At 32.1% G+C, this 18,368-nt stretch overlaps 2 protein-coding genes across 4 annotated transcripts; one reads left to right on the plus strand and one right to left on the minus strand.

Moving 5' to 3' along the window:
* The first annotated feature begins 3,673 nt into the window (after nucleotides 1-3,673).
* Nucleotides 3,674-11,097, plus strand: LOC124954489 (protein singed). Of its 3 annotated transcripts, none has more exons than XM_047507522.1 (8): nucleotides 3,674-3,791; nucleotides 7,349-7,522; nucleotides 7,685-7,928; nucleotides 8,009-8,142; nucleotides 8,230-8,528; nucleotides 8,603-8,763; nucleotides 8,849-9,316; nucleotides 9,460-11,097. In XM_047507522.1, exons 2-8 carry the CDS (start codon nucleotides 7,460-7,462, stop codon nucleotides 9,663-9,665), a joined length of 1,575 nt encoding a protein of 524 aa, XP_047363478.1. In that variant the 5' UTR covers nucleotides 3,674-3,791; nucleotides 7,349-7,459; the 3' UTR covers nucleotides 9,666-11,097. The 3 variants fall into 3 exon arrangements, with proteins under 3 accessions (XP_047363478.1, XP_047363475.1, XP_047363477.1); XM_047507519.1 differs by having other exon boundaries at nucleotides 3,694-4,126; XM_047507521.1 differs by having other exon boundaries at nucleotides 3,694-4,005.
* A 209-nt stretch (nucleotides 11,098-11,306) lies between these two features.
* On the minus strand, nucleotides 11,307-18,078 carry LOC124954496. The gene is made up of 12 exons (XM_047507533.1): nucleotides 17,862-18,078; nucleotides 17,367-17,706; nucleotides 16,420-17,277; nucleotides 16,034-16,309; nucleotides 15,739-15,893; nucleotides 15,244-15,642; nucleotides 15,072-15,170; nucleotides 13,419-14,179; nucleotides 12,971-13,308; nucleotides 12,477-12,875; nucleotides 11,986-12,335; nucleotides 11,307-11,907 (listed from the first exon to the last, which is right to left on the minus strand). Exons 1-12 carry the CDS (start codon nucleotides 17,900-17,902, stop codon nucleotides 11,502-11,504), a joined length of 4,422 nt encoding a protein of 1,473 aa, XP_047363489.1. The 5' UTR covers nucleotides 17,903-18,078; the 3' UTR covers nucleotides 11,307-11,501.
* Between the last annotated feature and the right edge of the window lie 290 nt (nucleotides 18,079-18,368).

The following is an 18,368-nucleotide window of genomic DNA, read 5'->3' on the forward strand; positions in this document are numbered from 1 at the left end:
CGCTCGAATCTCCTATAGTCACCTATTCTTAGACGAGCCCGTAAGCTGTTAGAATGTACGTCCGTTGCAAATATAGAATACAATTTAAAATGTTCCGTTTCTAACAGAATCGCCTCGTTGATGTGAGTGAAATTTACTGAAGCATCATTCTTTACAATTTTCAAAAGAATGTGCAACTCTAAAGAAAATAATGAGCATATAAAACAAAAGAAACAATCTGTTCATTTTCGCTAATTGCTTTGATAAGATAACAATGGATTAATCCCAACATTAATTCAAACAAAATCTACGTGAAAATTTATGAGACGCAAAATAATTTAAATTTCGTAGTACTTGAAAACGATTGATGAAAAATCGTTTTTGTTTTGACATCCCACTATCGATTACACCGTTCGATATTTTCCAATCATGGAGAAAGTCACTATATTGCAGGATCCGTCCTCCGATCTCAGTTTGAAAATCATATGTCTTGTGGTAATCCTAATTCAAGACGTGCCTTCATAAAAGTCTAATTAATTAGTATCAATTGATCACACATGACGATCGATATTAAAAATTGTAAAATTTTCGATTCTTTTTTACAAAAAATAAATAAAAAATAAAAAATATAGAGGAAAGTGTAAAATCAAAAGAACAATTTCCTAGAAAGAAAGAAGGCACACTTGAGCCTTCAAAATTTGGCGTTTCGTAAATTGAAGAGATGTACTTGTGTACAAGGAAACGATAGCATAAATTCTAATGTAACGGTCGATACGCTAGATCGAATCAATTCGAATTCAAAATCGTTGAGCCTCGAAAGCAATTACAAAGAATTCAGCGCGAATAAGGAAAGAGTAGATCTTTTGCAGAATTTTACACCTTTAGATTTACAAATTAATATTCGAAGTCGATATATAGAATCACAAGAAACAAATGAGGAATACGTTAATCAAAAAGAGAACGGTCACTTGACCGAAACTAGAATCGTAACGAATATGAAAATGCTTTCTAGAAACGGTCGATTATCTTTGCCGATTTTGCGAGATGAATCTGCGGAAGCTATATCTCTTGCAAAAATAAGTGATGATCAAAAAGACAGTGATGTCACGATTAATGGAATTAATCGGAGAATATCAAAGAAGGAAACATCGAAGGAGGGTTTCCCTTTAGATGATAACAATCGAGAAGGTAATATTTTCATAATCATAAATTAACTAGAATTAAGAGAAAGGCAAGTTTTAAATCTTTCCTGAAGAAGTTCAGGAGAAGGAAAATGAGGAAACCGGAGACACGACGAAATTAATATCGCAAGATATCTCGAGGATCGAGGAAACGTTAAGGAGTAGTAATCCGATTATCACCGAGGAACAATCGACCGATACGCGCGATAATTTGAAAAGAGGTTAGACTATTTGACGAAGTTTGTAACTCTTAACTTTCTAACTTTGAATTTGTAGTATCAATTTACAGAATTTAAGTAACAAAGTTCTGTTGTCTTTTTTTTGTTTTAAGCTTTTACCTCAAACGATGCAATACAGTCATAACGAGATATCGTACTAAGTTTTATCACTTTTATGATTATTGCTAAATGAATTAAATTTATGATCGTATTTTCTTTTTTATCTTTTTTGTCTTTTTTTTTTTTTTTTTCTCTTTATCTTTTCTTATGCATTCGATGCTCCGATCGAAGAAAAAAAATTAAAGTATCCTTCAATAGGATCGACGTTACTTCTAACGTCGATCTTCTAACTCTTCAGTTATGTAATCCTATGTAATGCTAAATTATTAATATTGCTCGTTTAAAATAGGCTCGAACGTGAAACATTTTATGGAAGATAAAAGTACGATCGATGCATCGATTGAGCATATTTCTAAGCGAGCAGACTCTTTCGAAGGTTCCACGGTTGATTGGAAATTTTCCGAAGCGTGCCTTTCCTCTGAGAAAAAAGATTATGATATAATATCCACGCGGTTTATCGTTCAAATTGGACATAATGCGAAGAACAAAGAGATTCCCGCATATGGAAAGAGGCATTTCCATTTAAACCAGTATACACTTACATACCATATACATACAGAAGAAAAATGGTTAGAACGAAATGAAATTCTCGTTTCAATTCATTCTACTTATTTCTCAGAAAATGCTTAACTAAACACGACGAGTATGCGAGTTCATATCTGGCAACGTCTATCAACGAGAACATAAAAGACAATTCATTTTATCAATTCGTCCGTCATCGTTGCGGCGAAAATATGGTTAACGATTTATCTTACTCTCGATACAACAAACTTTACAAACGATTGGATATTCAGAAAAGTACAATACAATTTGTTTACATGTTTAATCTGTAATATGCAATTCTTAAAGAAAATTCATATAAAGAAGAAAATGAATCATATAATAATGGCATAATACATTGGACTTATTTTTCAGGAATACTGGATAATTCGCGATATGAGCACCGTTGTTACATTTGCAGAGCTCATAGAAACTCGAGCATTTCCTGTGAATACAAATGTAAAATGATTCCGAGTTCTCAAAGAGTAACCTTTCGTCTACCTAGTAAAGAGGAGACAATGTAGACGACATGAAATTCATCGTCTCCGACTAGCTTTAGAAATCTCCTTCGATATACATGATTCGTTCTATCATTTCAACGAATCTACCGTTGTTCTACCGTGATTAATGTAAATTGATAAAAATAAAGAAGTCACAGCCAAGAGAAGCAAACGGAAACAATCAGGAATCACGTCGAATAATCGTGCGATCTGCTGTGCAGTCAGAGAGAAAAAGGTAACTGTAAATTGTTTCAACTAAATCACGGGCAAAATAAATTCGTGCAAATTTCGAAAACGCACTGTTTCCTACGAGACGAACAGACGGTGCTCATTAGACACGCTCGAAAACTTTTACGCTTCCCGAGCAAAATCAAATTAAACTATTAAGTTATTTAGTCTAATTAGCGATCATGTCTTAATTGGACACGACATAGCATCTACATTCCTTATGTTCGTTCATATTTATAACTTTTATTATTTAGTAAGACTCTATTATCGAAAGGTGAATAATACTCGTTTATTATAAAAATATCACTTTGATTTTAGATCGACATTATCCGCGAACCGCAAATAGCCATGGAAATGATGGAATAACATTTAATAACGATTTCTCTTGGAGGGAAGAAAGTCATCGGCGGTCGTCGACGTGTATCAAATTTCCTGGTTCATCGTTCATCGATCACGCGCGAGCTTATAATAACATTATCGTTGCAAGATCTTAAATCTTCTCGTAGAAAGAAAAAAGCAAGGGACTACGGGTCCACTAATAACGGGTAGGTGTAACGAGACAGCTCGCGTTCGTATCGATCCGTACTGGAGCTTTCGGCGGTGGAGGGAGCACACCGTCAGGAGGAGAGAGCTCCGTGAAAATCGCGCGTGATCGTAGATCCAACGCAGCTTCATAGTTCACCAGCTTCAAACTGAGCAAGAGAGATAGAGAGAGAGAGAGAGAGAGAGAAAGAGGATAGTCGGATGCATTCTCGACTGTACATACGCGCGCCTCCTCCGCGCGCGCACCCTTGGCTCTCTTTCTCTCTCTTTCTCTCAAGGCAAAACGAACGAACCCCTCGTCTCGAACCAAGCGAAGCCTCCCCCACCCTACGCGCTCACGGCGATAGCCGAGTATCCTGTCGTACGGGACCGACGCTCGTCGGCCGGTCGTCGGCCCTCAGTAGCGCGACGAGCGTCGAGTCGCGTGTGTCGTTGTCGTTGTGTTCTTTCTCTTTCTCACGAGTACCTTTTTCTCTCGTCGAGTACGAAACATACTTACCAAGTCGGCTTTCTTTCTGTCTGTCTCTTTTTCTCTCCTTTTCTATTCTCTCTTCCTCTCACTATTTCACGCGCGTACATCCTCTCTTAAAATCTCAAGTACATACATCTTCTCGAAAGAGCATACCACGAAAGAGTAAGAGAGAGAGAGAGGGAGAGAGAGAGAGAGAGAGAGAGAGAGAGAGAGAGAGAAGAGCGGTGAGTAGCGAAGAACAAAGTGATATCTCTAAAGAGCGAAAGAACTCTTTGACGTTACAAACGTCGTCCTTTTACCAACCTACAAGTTTAAAGGACGCACGACCATCTTTGCTTGCTTATGGTAGACGCTGGAAGTTCTTCTCCTCCTTTTCTTCCTTCTCTCTTTATTTCAAAGACGATTATAGACGAACGGTTAGGTAGTAGAGGAGAGACGACGCATCGAGAGTTCGTCGAACGTTTCGAGGTCAGGGTCGGTCTTTCGAAGAAGAGACAGACACGCGGTCGTGCATGCACGAAGATCGAAGGTCTTGGCACTTGGCGTTTAACCAAGACATCCATTGCACTCTATATTTAGCTGATATTGCCATAGCGAGCTTTGCAGGAGGGATGACGCGAGGGGTGTTTTATATTTCGAGGACGATCGGGGGTCGTGACTTCGGTGCAGCCGCTCTCAGTGACTCATTTCTCGCCTCCTTGAATCTTGGGGCCTGGGTGGGGCCGGCCGGCTGGCCAGCCGGCCGGTCGAAACGTTCTTCCAACTACCGGCGGAAGTTCCTGCCTTCCTGCCTTCCTCCTGCTTACCTCTCGTCGCTCTCTCTTTCTCTCTCTCTCTCTCTCTTTTTTTTTGTCTACCTTCATGCGTTGTCTATTCTTCTCACACATTGTCTATCACTAAGATCTTAAGAATATTTGCGTTGTTATATATAAATATTTATCGTTATAATCTTCAAGTATATTTATCAACAATATAAGCGCGTTTAGTACTTGTGTTTATTATTTAGAATGAACGTTGAATCTAATTTATGTAGTATTGTTATTATTTAATTAGGTGCAATCTTGATTGGTAAAGTGTTTAAAATCAAAAACAAAAACTATAAGTAGCTTGTAGCTTGTTATTACTCGATAAGTCTTAATGGAGAAGAAAGAAAAATCGAAAGGGGACAATCATAATGCAAAGTGCTGCACGTTACTTGTCGCGGTAACCATAATAATTATGTTGACGAAGCATGTTATGGTCTTTTCTGAGAGCGACTCGTGCGGTTTTTTATCGCCATCGTGCATTATATATTCGACCGTATCGTCGTGATTGCGAAAAAATCAAAGTTGTGTGCAAACCGAGAGAGAGAGAAAGAGAGAGAGAGCAGTCGTTCCACGAAAAAACAAGACCGCTATCGCTAACAATATTTACAAAATATTGCCAAGTTATTATTATTATGGATTTGTTATAAACCTGACACTGTTTGCTTTTTAGATTTTTGACTACATACTTCCTAAATCAACAATTCAACATTGACACGAACACACGTCTTCTTTAACATCCCAATGAACGCGTGTCGCGGTTTTCTCATTTCGGCTTTCCAACGAAATATAATATCCTTGCTTGAACGAGAGAACCGGCTTTTGACGTTATAACTAATAGCTTGTAGTTTTAAGAAACGTTACATAATTAATGATACGTGTTCTCATAGCTCTTGAGAATATATATCGCGCTATTAAAAATTCTACCTTAACGAAAAGAATCTAAATTTTATTTCGTAAAATTTACGATTTAATCTATTGTAAGAGACCTTGTCGTCTAGTTTTCATATATCGTTATAGTTCGACGGAAACATTGAGGATCATATTAATAACTAAGATTTAAATTGAATCGAATAGAATGAACGGTCAGCGAATTGTCAATGTACAAATGTCTCGATGAATCTTGATCCTTCGATTCTGTTGGTTTAATTGAGAGAACGGAGCAGTACGCGAGCACGAATACGCATACGTTCAAAGATTAACAGTAAATGGTAAATCGGAGAAACTACCGTTCGATGATTCCTCTTTGCGCATCATTGCTCCAAACATACTTATGCGCGTATGTATTCACGTATAAACTCGTCTGTCGAAGGAGGAAATGTTATTTAACGCGGCCATAATGTAAGATGCGTACGTTAACCTACTCTTGATCAACGGTAACGCGTAGAACGGCACGTTGAAATCGGCTAATGACCGTTGAAGCTCAGGGAACCGCAATAATCATAATGACATTACAATTCGAATCGAATCGAATTAACTAAACGGCACCAAACGGTGCTTTTTTTTCTCTTTTTTTTTCTTTCACTCTTTAGATTCGTTGAAAAGTTCCTAACAATTTTCGATCTAACGTCTTAATATGAACGATTTGATATAAATATGAATTTGATATGATATTGAAGCTATTGATGAACGAATTGGAATATAGTCCTGTCGAATGGCTGGGATCAATACCTGCTGGCTGTACGCCCTGCTATATACAAGGAAGGGATAGGGCGGGGATCCTTCCTTGTTTCCTTTTGCGCTAGAACGTTGAGCATTATTCGAGTTTCGTCCTATTGTTTTCCTTTTTTCTTTCTTTTTATTTTTTCTGGTCTTTTCTGTCTTTCTTTTTTTCTATTGCTCGTCGTCAATTGCGAATTCTTATGCGACCAAGCGTGTTGAGAGAGCTATGTGTTGGGGCTGCACGTAATGCAACACACAAGCGTATAATTTAGTCGTCAGATTCGATGTATTCTTTTCATTCTTTTTTTCATTTATATGAAAATGTTTTTTTATATGGCAAATATGCCAAATTAGCATACGTTATTTTCCCTCTTGCGGTATATATACTCCGTGTACTTTATTTTTCAAGAATTTACTGCCGGAAAGACTGGTTCTTGTATATAGGGTTTAACTACGTAGTCATAACAGACGAGAAACTAGAGTACACAGGTGGTCGCACAGGATACTTCATTCTGCATCCAGTTCACTCACCTCGCTATAAAGTCCCGTTTTCGCTAAAACTTCTTTTAGAAACTTATATGCCTCTTTTAGAAAATTATATGCCTTGCTAATCCTTGCGTAATGGCTATTTTAGAATTCGGATAATTAAGGAATCGTTCACTCAATTATATCATTCTTGAATGAATTATATGAAACTGACTAAATACATAATTAACGAGAAATTTATACATATGCGATGTATCCTCGATACGCTCAATGTATAAACTCATTTCATAAATTTCTTATCTCTTTAATATCACGCAATTTCAAACGGGATGTACGAACGCAAGATTTGCTCAAATGACCTTGATAAAGGAAGCATCTCATTGTGAGATACAACGCATTCGCTACCGAGATCATCTATTTTTTTTCTTTCTTATATTCCATAAGTAAAATTGTATGCATTGATTTAAACAATTATTTTCTTGGAGAGTGACGAATTAATTAAATAAAATTTCTAGAAAGAGTTTTTATGAAATTAAATATGTACGACCTATGTATCAGTTCTACAATTTATAATAATATTATATTTAGTGTTAATAATAGAATTTGTTCTTTTTAGAATTTATCTCGGATTGAAGACAGTTTGGAGGCATATCGATTTTGTGAAAGGGAGAATCTTAGAGGAAAACAAACAAACGAATCATTTTAACTTTTGCTTAGGCTAAAAACAATGCAGAGCAACGGTTCAGAGAATATGGGACCCGAAAATGGCGTTGAAAAATCTGGATGGACGGTAGGCATTATACCTTATCTTCTTATACTTCATTTATTTTTATATTCAAGGATTCTCTCTTTGTCTCTCTTTCTCTCTCTATATTCCTTCCCCCAATTTTTGTGTGATAAATTTTTGTTCGATAGACCAGTAAATCTTTAATTTTATTAATATATTTTTCAGGTTGGATTGATTAATGGAAAATACAAGTACCTTACGGCTGAAACTTTCGGTTTCAAAATCAATGCCAATGGATCAAGTTTAAAAAAGAAACAATTGTGGACTCTCGAAGGAAGCGATCAACAAGTATTTCTTCGTTCTCATCTGGATCGGTATTTAGCCGTGGATCAGTTTGGAAATGTGACTTGCGAAACAGAAGATGTTAATGATCCTGGCTGTGCTTTTCAAATACAGATGGCCTCTGATGGTTAATTAATTTAATTTATTGCAAAATAATCTATAATGTGTACTTCTTACCAAGATCCTTTAAATATTTATTAATTGTAGGAAGCGGACGTTGGGCTCTAAAAAATATCCAGAGAGGTTATTTTCTAGGGTCTAGTCAAGATGAGTTGAAATGTACAGCTAAAGCTCCTGGTGAGCCAGAATATTGGCTTGTACATCTTGCTGCCAGACCACAGGTATAGTTTGTGTTTTTTTTTCTTTATTTTTTTTTTTTGGAAATACAAACATTTTTCTTTATTTTTCCCTTTCATATTTTATTGTAGGTAAATCTTAGATCGGCTGGAAGAAAACGTTTTGCTCATTTAAGTGCAGCGCAAGATGAAATTCATGTCGATGCACCAGTACCATGGGGCGAAGATACTTTATTTACTTTAGAATTTCGTCCTGCAGCTATGGCAGATCATGATGATGATCATGGAGATCATGTCAAATCAGAAGGTGGACATTATGCCCTTCATACTTGCAATAATAAATATCTTGCACGAGATGGTAAATTGTTAGATAGTTGCACTAGAGATTGTCTCTTTGCGGCAGAATTTCATGCAGGACTACTTGCTCTCAGGTTTGTACAATAAATTTAGAAATATTTTTCTGTGTGGATCTAGTAATATTTTAATCCAATATTAATAACTACAGAGATATCAATGGTGCATACTTGGCACCAATTGGTAGCAAGGCTGTATTAAAGTCTAGATCTACAACTGTAACGCGCGATGAACTCTTTTCTTTGGAAGAGTCTCTTCCACAGGCTTCCTTTGTTGCTGCTCTGAATCAGCGATATGTTTCTGTAAAGCAAGGTACATTCGTTTTAATTGTTCAAAAGCAACAACACTTAGATATATTTACTATATATCTAATATTATTTATCTCCGAATATTTCAGGAGTCGATGTAACTGCAAATCAAGATGAAATTTCTGGTCATGAAACATTCCAACTAGAATTTGATCGTGTCACAAAACGATGGTACGTACGTACCATGCAGGATCGTTATTGGAGTTTAGAAGCCGGTGGTGGCATTCAAGCTGCTGATCACAAAAAGTCTTCAAATGCTCTTTTTGATCTTGTTTGGCAAGAGGATGGCACAGTAGCATTGCGTGCTAACAATGGCAAATTCGTAGCTACCAAACGTTCTGGCCATCTTTATGCAAATGCTGAACTTACAAATGGAAGTGATTCAGATGCTTGTAAATATTATTTCTATTTGATAAATAGACCAGTTTTAGTACTTCGTTGTGAGCAAGGCTTTGTGGGTCCTAAAAGTACAACTAGCCCCAAGCTTGAGTGCAATAAAGCCAGTTATGAGACAATTCGGGTCGAACGATGTGAACGTGATATTGTTAGATTTAAAGGTAAGAGTATTTTGATTTTATCTTTATTGTATTTAAAATAATTATAATTCATTATTGAGTTAGTTTATTTGTATTCGAATATTTTGTTTCTTAAAATTCGATGATTTAGTATAACATATTTCTTTCTTTTTTTTTTTATGCAGGACAAAATGGAAAATATTGGCATGCAGATAGTGAGGGAGTAACTGTGGATTCTGATGTACCATCCGATGGTTTTTACTTGGAAATGCGCGAACCATCTCGTCTTTGCATTAAATCTACTGATGGTCGATATCTTACCGCAGGTAAAAACGGTGTTTTACGTTTAGGAGAAACAGATTATGATTCTGCCACAAAATGGGAATTTTAATGTGGCTGGTTTTGGAGAAACATAATCCATCAGGTGTGATTATATCTCATCGTATTTTTTACATGGGAACGTAAGAACAAAAACTTTGTTCCTACTATGTACTTAACCAAGAACAGTTTTGTAAACCTCACCGTAAAACGAATTTACGACATATCGATGGTAAACTATCTTCATGGGGCTACAAAAAAAGATATCGTAAATTTGCATAAATCAAAGACTGACAGCTATACTAACTGTGAATTATTATGAGCCAATCATTATTATGAGCTTTTTTATACGCAATGCTTCATTTTATATAAACTATACAACCAATTTATCGCGTAATAAGCTTTACTAAAGTAAATAATTTCAATTGCGTCAACGCACATTGACAATACATATTTGATATTTGATAAAGTCGTGTATTAAAAGTGAGGATGTTCTTTGTGGGTCATTTATAAGATATCTTTAATACAGCTTTCCATTTTTAATAGCATATATGCATATAGATTATCCATAATTTAAATTAAGGGAAGTATAACAGTATGAACGTTCATAAATTGGTCATAGGCCAGTCTTTGTTCCATTACTGTTCTCTACCAAAAGCATATATATAAGAATACTAAATTATATCCCTTTCTTAGTAAGCTAACATAACAATTTCAAACTGAAGATATTAAATATTTGTTTGTGACGCTAAAATGTGATGCATTTTATATAACACATTTTACATTTATAATACTTATTATTTTTAAGAAATTGTCAGTTCTCACAAAAAATAGACCAATAATTTCTTTTTATTCGTATATCTTTAAACCCAAACTAAGAATTAATCTATTTAGTATTGTATAAGTTCCAAATTATTATTGAAATTGACCATAAGTAATTCAATATTTATATAAAAATTTATGGCGTTTCATCTTATAATATGAGAATTATTCCTCCAAGTGCTAAAGATTATAAATTTATAATTTTATCTAACAATTTATTACTTGCACACAAATTTGTGTAGCTTTCATAAAAAAGATACTACTTTTCGAATCCCTTATTAAAGTTAACAAATATAATATCTATATCTTATAGCAATACCATGAAATCAAATTTGATGAATACACTTGAGGAAAAAATGATGATATACTAAAATGTAATATGTAGGACTTACTTATTGTCATTGGTCATCAATTTAAACCTATTAAGAACGAATATTGTATAAGCATGTATTTTTAATTGTCTATGCATTGCGCAATATAAAAATTGTGTCTATTTTTGCTATTCATTGTGTAAAATTTTTACAAATGTGCAGATTTGTTTCTTTTTAATTTTAATTTTTTTTTCTTTTTTTAAATACTGTAAACAACTATCGATACTTTAAACTAAAATCCCATAAACAATTAATAATTTTATTAAGGATTATTAACAAGAATGTAATAAACAATTTTATATTGACTGAAAATATTTTTTCTATGAAAGAAAGCCCTATTATCACTTTTCCCTTGATTTGTTATAAAACTCATTAGATGGGAGAACTATTTAATATATACAATAAATGAATATATTATATATTTTAACTCTTTCTAAATTGTCTATCTCGTAAGCGTCAATATGGAAAATAGCTTTTGAAGTATGTGACGAAGGAATGATACATGTTTAAAGATTACAACATGAAAACTATAAACTTCATTTTACATTACAAAGCTTGTTCTTACTTATAAGGAAACATATTCTTCAAGTTAAAAAGTATTCAAGCAATTACACTAATACCAAAAGTATTAATAATAATAATAATAATAGCAAATGAAGTATATTCAATAAGAAAAATTTAGAAAAATATTTCATCATGTACGATGATATTTTATTTTACTCGTTTTGATATTTTATTTTACTTTGTAATTTTTTTATCATACGTTCTTCCGTTAGTATCATATAATTATGAAATATAGTCTTTAGGCAAGGATATAAAAGAGGTAGAAATTTTAGTTGTGAAAAATTAAAGTGCATATAATCATATGCTATACCGACTTTGCTTAGATCAAGATTGGTATTTTCAGGAATGATGGGTAACTTCGTATGCCTTTGACTAAAATGTGTTAATAAAGTAAAATGTGATTTCATTCTCTCGCCCATTTGGATGGCTTCGGACATGGTCGAATGTTTTTTAAATATTGCTTCTTTTGATAATTCATCCTGCAGAGTTGCTTCATGAATAAGTAAATCACAATTCATTCCTAGTTGTATCAAGCTATTACAAGGCATAGTATCACCACTAGAACATATAATAAATAAACGTTATAAACATGTTATTAATATTGAAACCAAATATGTTTTAAAATGTTCTTATTACCTGTAGACAACCTTTTTATTATTTTTAAAGACCAAACTAATTCCATAAGACAAATTGCAATGCCTTACTATGGTAGTATTAATTTCCATAACATTCAATTTGTTAGATAGATTCTTTTTAAGGGATGATATCTCTATTGTATTAGGTTTAAAGTCCAACAAATCATGATTTGATATTAACGTAATATAATCCTTAATGGGTTTATAATATTCGTAACAATAATTTAGCCATGATCCAAGAGTGTCCGGTATTAATAAAAAAGTGGGATCTTTTGTGACCTTGGCTTTTGCTAGTAATACCCCTATTAAACCTAAATGATGATCCGCATGCATATGAGAAATATAGACAGCCTAAAAAAGTTTTCAAATTCAATGTCATATGAATAATTAAAAAGATCTAATTAGATATTGGTCTTGTTAAAAAAATGATTGATCATTTTCACTATTAATAAAAACTAAGAAAAATAAAGTAAATAGATGTACTTAATGTACCTTAATAGAAGCCAGGATATCATTTAATTTAGTTATACCATAAACACGTCCCATTTGAGACAATGTTCCTTCGCTACAATCTAATAATATACTAGTATCTTCATCTGTTCTCACAAGAATAGCACTTGTATTTCTAACTTTACTAGGTATACTAGATCCAGTACCTAACATGACAAATTTAGGATATTCTTCCACAGCAAGCATTGTTTTTGTTTGTTTATCAATATTAGAATGTAGTTCCGCCAGGATTTTAGGAAAATCATTTATTTCGTTTAACTCATTGATGTAAGCTTTTTTATCAATTGAAATCTTACTGTTGCTATCGAATTTCTGCGTAGGTCTCAATTCAATAGTTTGCAATGATTTAGCATAATATATTCCTGGAGTATTTTCTTTTTCCTATGAACAACATATTGGAAAAATAATTTAATTACCGTTGTTTGTAGGAGTGATCGTTCATTGAAACGTTATCGTTTTTAAACTCTATTACTTACTGTATTTGCATCCTGGCATTCTACATTTAATTTATTTTGAAAACAATTCGACTGCAAATAAGGAAATATTTTAGGATGCAATACATTCAACATATATTGTTGTTTGAATACTGCCTGGCTACCCAAGCAAGTGTTGTTTTCATTTATTACTAAATGATAAGTATTTGAATCGAACTTATTCATCCATTCTTTATATTTTGTATTATCCATTATCTTCTGTGGTGTAAAATGTATTATACAATATGGCTTATCATCATTAGATGATTGTTCTTGATACTTTTCAAAAGCAGTTTGATTTACAAATGATTCTACATATTCTTCACTTGGACACTCGACGACTATAACCAAAATGGTTATTTAACAATAATGGTATATTAAATTATTTTAAATTATATTAAATATATAATAACATATTTTAGATATAAATAAAATGAAAAGTTATGATTACCTAAAAATACTGGGCCCTTTTGCTTTGGAAGACATACTTCCTCGTGTTTTACAACAGTCCCATCATCTAAAGTGACATCTTTACCATTTTTAAGTAATCCTAATATAGGACCAGGTTTTAAGCCTTTAGCAAGACATTTGTCTAAACATAAAGAACCTATCTTGTCGTTTAATTTACAAATGTAGGATAGTACAGGTACAATATCTTTTTCTGACGATCTGATTCTTTTCTCACTTCTACTTTCATTATTTTTTCTTTTTTTATTAATATGAGAAGTATCTGTGTCATCCGTGTCATTATCCGTTATTGTTTCAGATATATGTTCATATTTATTGTCCACATTTGGATATATCAGAACGCATGAAACCGTCATCAAATTATCATTATACTCTTTAATTGCATCATCCTTAGTAAGTTCATCAACGGTAACCGTTAAATTTTTCACAATGTTAGATTCCTTCAAAATTTGTAACATTCGTTTAGTTCCTACAGGAGAAGTAACTTTGAAAAAATTATGACATAAAGATTTAGTTTCTTCATTCAAATGTGCTATTGTTAATACTACTCCTGGCAATCCACCCATGTTTTTCCAGATCGCTGATGTAATAAATATATGTTCTATTTTGCTCAATTTAATTTTGTATTCAGCAAATAATCTTTGTACCCCTTCTCCGCAATTAAACAAATATCTCTTATGATCCGTAATTAAAATTAAAGAGGTGCATCCTGGCCCAGATCCAGCCCCTAAAACCTGCAAAGATTGTACAATAATGTTTGTCAAAATAAAATAAAATAAAACAATAATTAAAATTATGAACAAAATTAATAATGATCAATGGACCTGCAAGCGCACATTCGCTGAAGAATTAATGGATGACATGCCGCAATTAATTGTATTATTATTTTTCTTGTTACGTCCTTGTATATTATAAGAACGTGAAAGATATTTGGTTATAACATCTTTCGTTATTTTTTTTAGAAATATCATTGATTTATTTATTATGTATTCCAAACACTTTATGCTGTTTTAATGCATCTAATCCGGTATAACCTAAGATTGCAATTCAACAATGCTCCCACGAATTCAACAATGCTTCCACGAATTCAACAATGCTTCCATGAATTCAACAATACTCCATCTATAATATTTCCATGAAATTTCAAGACCATCTTAAGCTAAATTCTTATATACGCGTATCGGTTTCTAAGTTATATCCATAAATACAGATAAATAATATAAAGAGAAAAGTGATCAATAATAAACAATTGTATAGAAATGTTAGTTCTATAAAGATATCAATTCTAAAATAGTAAATTAAATGTTGTTACTAATTAGCTTTTCCTTCGTTTTCTTTCTGCTATATATATACATATTTAAACAGTTTTAACCCGTCATTCCTAAGGCAGATCGATAAGGTAGGAATTAACAATCCGCCATATTATTTTTTGTACGTAACGACACCTTATGAGAGAAAGGTATAAATATTAAAAACAAACTTCATAATCATAACCTTTTGAAGAAATTGTGCGAAAATGATCTTTTTTATTTATTGAAATCTACTATATATCGTTAACATTATATAAATATAGCATATCTTAATTAAATATTACGATAGGGGTGGTATTGAAATAATACCTGGTTGAATATATGAAATCGACATTGATACAACGGCAAACATTATCGCCGTACCCTTAGCATCTTGTTGCAAACGATTTAATTCTACTGGTTGGAAAAATGGACATTCTTTTTGTCTAAAATAAATGATAATAATGTGCCTGTTACATATAGTAATACGTATGTAATTAATTTTGAAATAAATAATACCTTATGACAACCAGCCGATAAAGTGGTTCGCCTGGATTGGCTTTTCTATAATGCTGAGTATTTGAGTAAACATTATATGATATTTTCAATTCGCTTCTTTTTCTTCTAACTATTTTTTCTGATGCATTTTTTATTATCCTAAGCTTATTATAAATTTCTGTAAAACTCGATACATTATTTGAACCAATGAGAGGAGGAATATGTTCCTTTACTATCTCTATTTCTGTGCCTTCAGTGTTCTCGTTATTAGTACCATCTTCGTCATCTATAGTAATTGTTTTTTCGTCATACCATTTCTTTTTTAACTCTTTCCATGAAGTGACATTTGGTAAAACTTTGAATGATGATTGATACTCATTTTTTTCACTTCTAACATTTCCCAGAGATGCATTGATCGATCTAGGCGAAAATAATAAATCGATGTAAAAATTAAAATTACGATGTAAAATATGTTGAATATGTTTCTAATTGATTATATCTTAAAATAAAAAGTACCTATTTTGTTGTATAGTATTCCTAAAAGGTCTGAAGTGGCCTGAATTTCCAAACATGAAGGCATGAGAATTATTGTGATGTAGGCTTTCTTGAATAATCGGACCTCTATTATGCCAGTATACTTGATGGTAAAATGGAATTCTATTATTGGGTAACTGGAAAAATTTTAATCTTGAATATCGTGTTAACTGTTTAAGTACAAAAATGCACGTAAAACAACATCGTAGATGTTTATATGCATGCTTTAATTATGTAGAGGAATAAAAGAGTTCCTTTGTATAATTTTGTTACTAGCCTGTGAACTGGTACTAGAGCTATGTGGTTTTTCTCGTAAATTTTGTTTAGAATATTTCAAGCGCATTTTATTGTCAATTTCTGATAAACTTCTTAATCTTTTTGTTTCATATTGATAAATATCTTTATGAAGCTTTATTGTATGAGGTATATAGTTACGTGAAATCTGTTGTGTAATAACTGATTCAGAAGCAATATTTGGTAGTAACTCAAGCATCTCTATTCTTGTCAGAGTAGGGACAACTATCTGAATTTCATCATCAGAAAGTTCAACCACCTATTCAAAATAAAATTAATATGATTTTCAATAAGAATATGTCTTAGTTATTTGAAACTAATTCATATGACATCTCTGCTTTTAGAACGAATTTTCTATACATATCATACCTCTAATTTCGATTTCTTATTTTCTAAATCATTTTTACAAGAGAGTAGATCTTTCCTCTTAAGAGAATTATTTTTATCAACATTTGCACATTCAGATTTATTATTAATTGCCAACGATATTTCACTTCTCTTTGGGAGTAATTTTACATTACGCTGTATACGTGAATCTAGCCATTTTGGTACAGTAGTATTATTCTTTGTTGAACAAGTAGTTGGTTCTTTGATTTTGTTAGATAAGGTCTCCTCGAAAATAATCTCAATGTTTGAATTCCAATCGTTTTTGCTATTACCATCTTTGTTTATTATTTCTTTGTGCGTTGAATCTAATTTCGATTGATTATCCCTTAAATTTGCAGAATAAGAAATTGTAGTATTACCTTTGAATTTTGTATTATAATATTCGGGAATAAGGGATATAGAATTATTTGTACATTCTATTGTACTTATAATGTTTTCGATAATGTTTTGTATATCTTCTTCGAACGTATTACTTAAAATCTTTGTAGATTCATCAATCTGTACGTTACTATTAATTTTTAGCATATTTAATTCTCCTTTGGCATTATCAAATACTTTAAGTTGATTGCTTGTATCATGATCCACTCTTTGCTCGGAGCCTTCAATACGCAAGCCTCTCTTAGGTTTCATAATAGTTTTTTTTTTTAAAGAAACGGATTCATCAGATATTACATCTTTTATTGAATCCTCATAATAAAAACGTTGTATGTGGTAACCATAGCGAGTTAATTGACTATAAACTCTGTACTCTTCTAAAGTACATTCCGTATCGTCTATTAAAATTTCGTACGCTTGCTGAATAGATAATGCTACACCATTCCATATAAGCTCTAAACAGTTCTGAAATATAATCAATTTTATATTTCTTTATTTCTATTCATTTTTCATATAGAAATGATCAATTAATTTGCATTAGCTGATTAATATACCATTTCTAGAAGAAGTAATGCCTCCTCAGGAAACAAAAGTAATGTTTTATTTATTTCAATACCAAAATTACCCCAATCCTGACCTGATTTTTTAATAACTTGTGCCTTTCTTCTATCAGGTAACCATTCTGCAACTGCTAATTGAGAAATACGTTCTACCCTTTCGATATTCAACAAATCTCTACAATTCTTAATACCCTTCTCAATTTGAATATTTTCTAACCAAGAGTTATTAGGTTCAAATTGTTTTTGTCCAAATTTGGGTAATACTTTTTTGGATTCTTCCCATTCTTTCCAAGTTTGATATTTAATACCTTTATTTTGAATAAGTTGTTCTGCCCTAAATAAAATATTTTAAAATGTAAACATTAATCGATTTTAAAAATATTAGCCAAAGAAAAGTATTCAAAAAATATAATAAATATAAAATTGCTAATGTTAAGATAATATAAGGTTTCTTTATAAATAATTCAGTTTTTACATCAGAATACGTACGTCAACATATTTCTTGACAATATTTCCTCTTTTTTATTCATTTTGACACGGATCAATTATACATATGATTAACACGTAATAATGTTCAAAGTGACGTTATAAACGTATTCAAAAATAAAATAAATAACATAGGAGGAAATAATATGAAACAACTTTTTAAATTATTTTGCTATTTGATATAATATGTAATATAATTAATTAGAAAAATAATATATATAAATATAATTCAACACATTTGTTTATTATCTAAATTTAAATTTTAATTATTTAATTTGATTACGAGAACATGGCGCTCTTTAAATTTTTACAGATATAAAACTTAGATTATATAACCATATGAGTAGATATTTTGGTAACGAATTGAATCACCATCTAGCGGCAAAATATTTGAACTAATTGAAACTGAGATAATGTATTACTTGATGAAAAAGTAAATTTGATTACATGAACAGTAAATTCCTACAATGAGATTTTAATGGATGTAGATGTATATATATAATAATCTAT

The sequence above is a fragment of the Vespa velutina genome, chromosome 15 (assembly GCF_912470025.1).
Source record: "Vespa velutina chromosome 15, iVesVel2.1, whole genome shotgun sequence".
Taxonomy (NCBI): Eukaryota; Metazoa; Arthropoda; class Insecta; order Hymenoptera; family Vespidae; genus Vespa; species Vespa velutina.

Bases quoted from the DNA above. Each gene is read 5' to 3' on its own strand.
- LOC124954489 (XM_047507522.1), top strand. From the start codon at position 7,460: ATGCAGAGCAACGGTTCAGAGAATATGGGACCCGAAAATGGCGTTGAA. The intron at 8,143-8,229 runs GTATAGTTTGTG...ATTTTATTGTAG, and splicing joins ATCTTGCTGCCAGACCACAG to GTAAATCTTAGATCGGCTGG. The intron at 8,764-8,848 runs GTACATTCGTTT...CGAATATTTCAG, and splicing joins ATATGTTTCTGTAAAGCAAG to GAGTCGATGTAACTGCAAAT.
- LOC124954496 (XM_047507533.1), bottom strand. From the start codon at position 17,902: ATGAATAAAAAAGAGGAAATATTGTCAAGAAATATGTTGAC. The intron at 17,707-17,861 runs GTACGTATTCTG...TATTTTATTTAG, and splicing joins TTGTCAAGAAATATGTTGAC to GGCAGAACAACTTATTCAAA. The intron at 15,643-15,738 runs GTACTTTTTATT...ATTTTCGCCTAG, and splicing joins AATACTATACAACAAAATAG to ATCGATCAATGCATCTCTGG.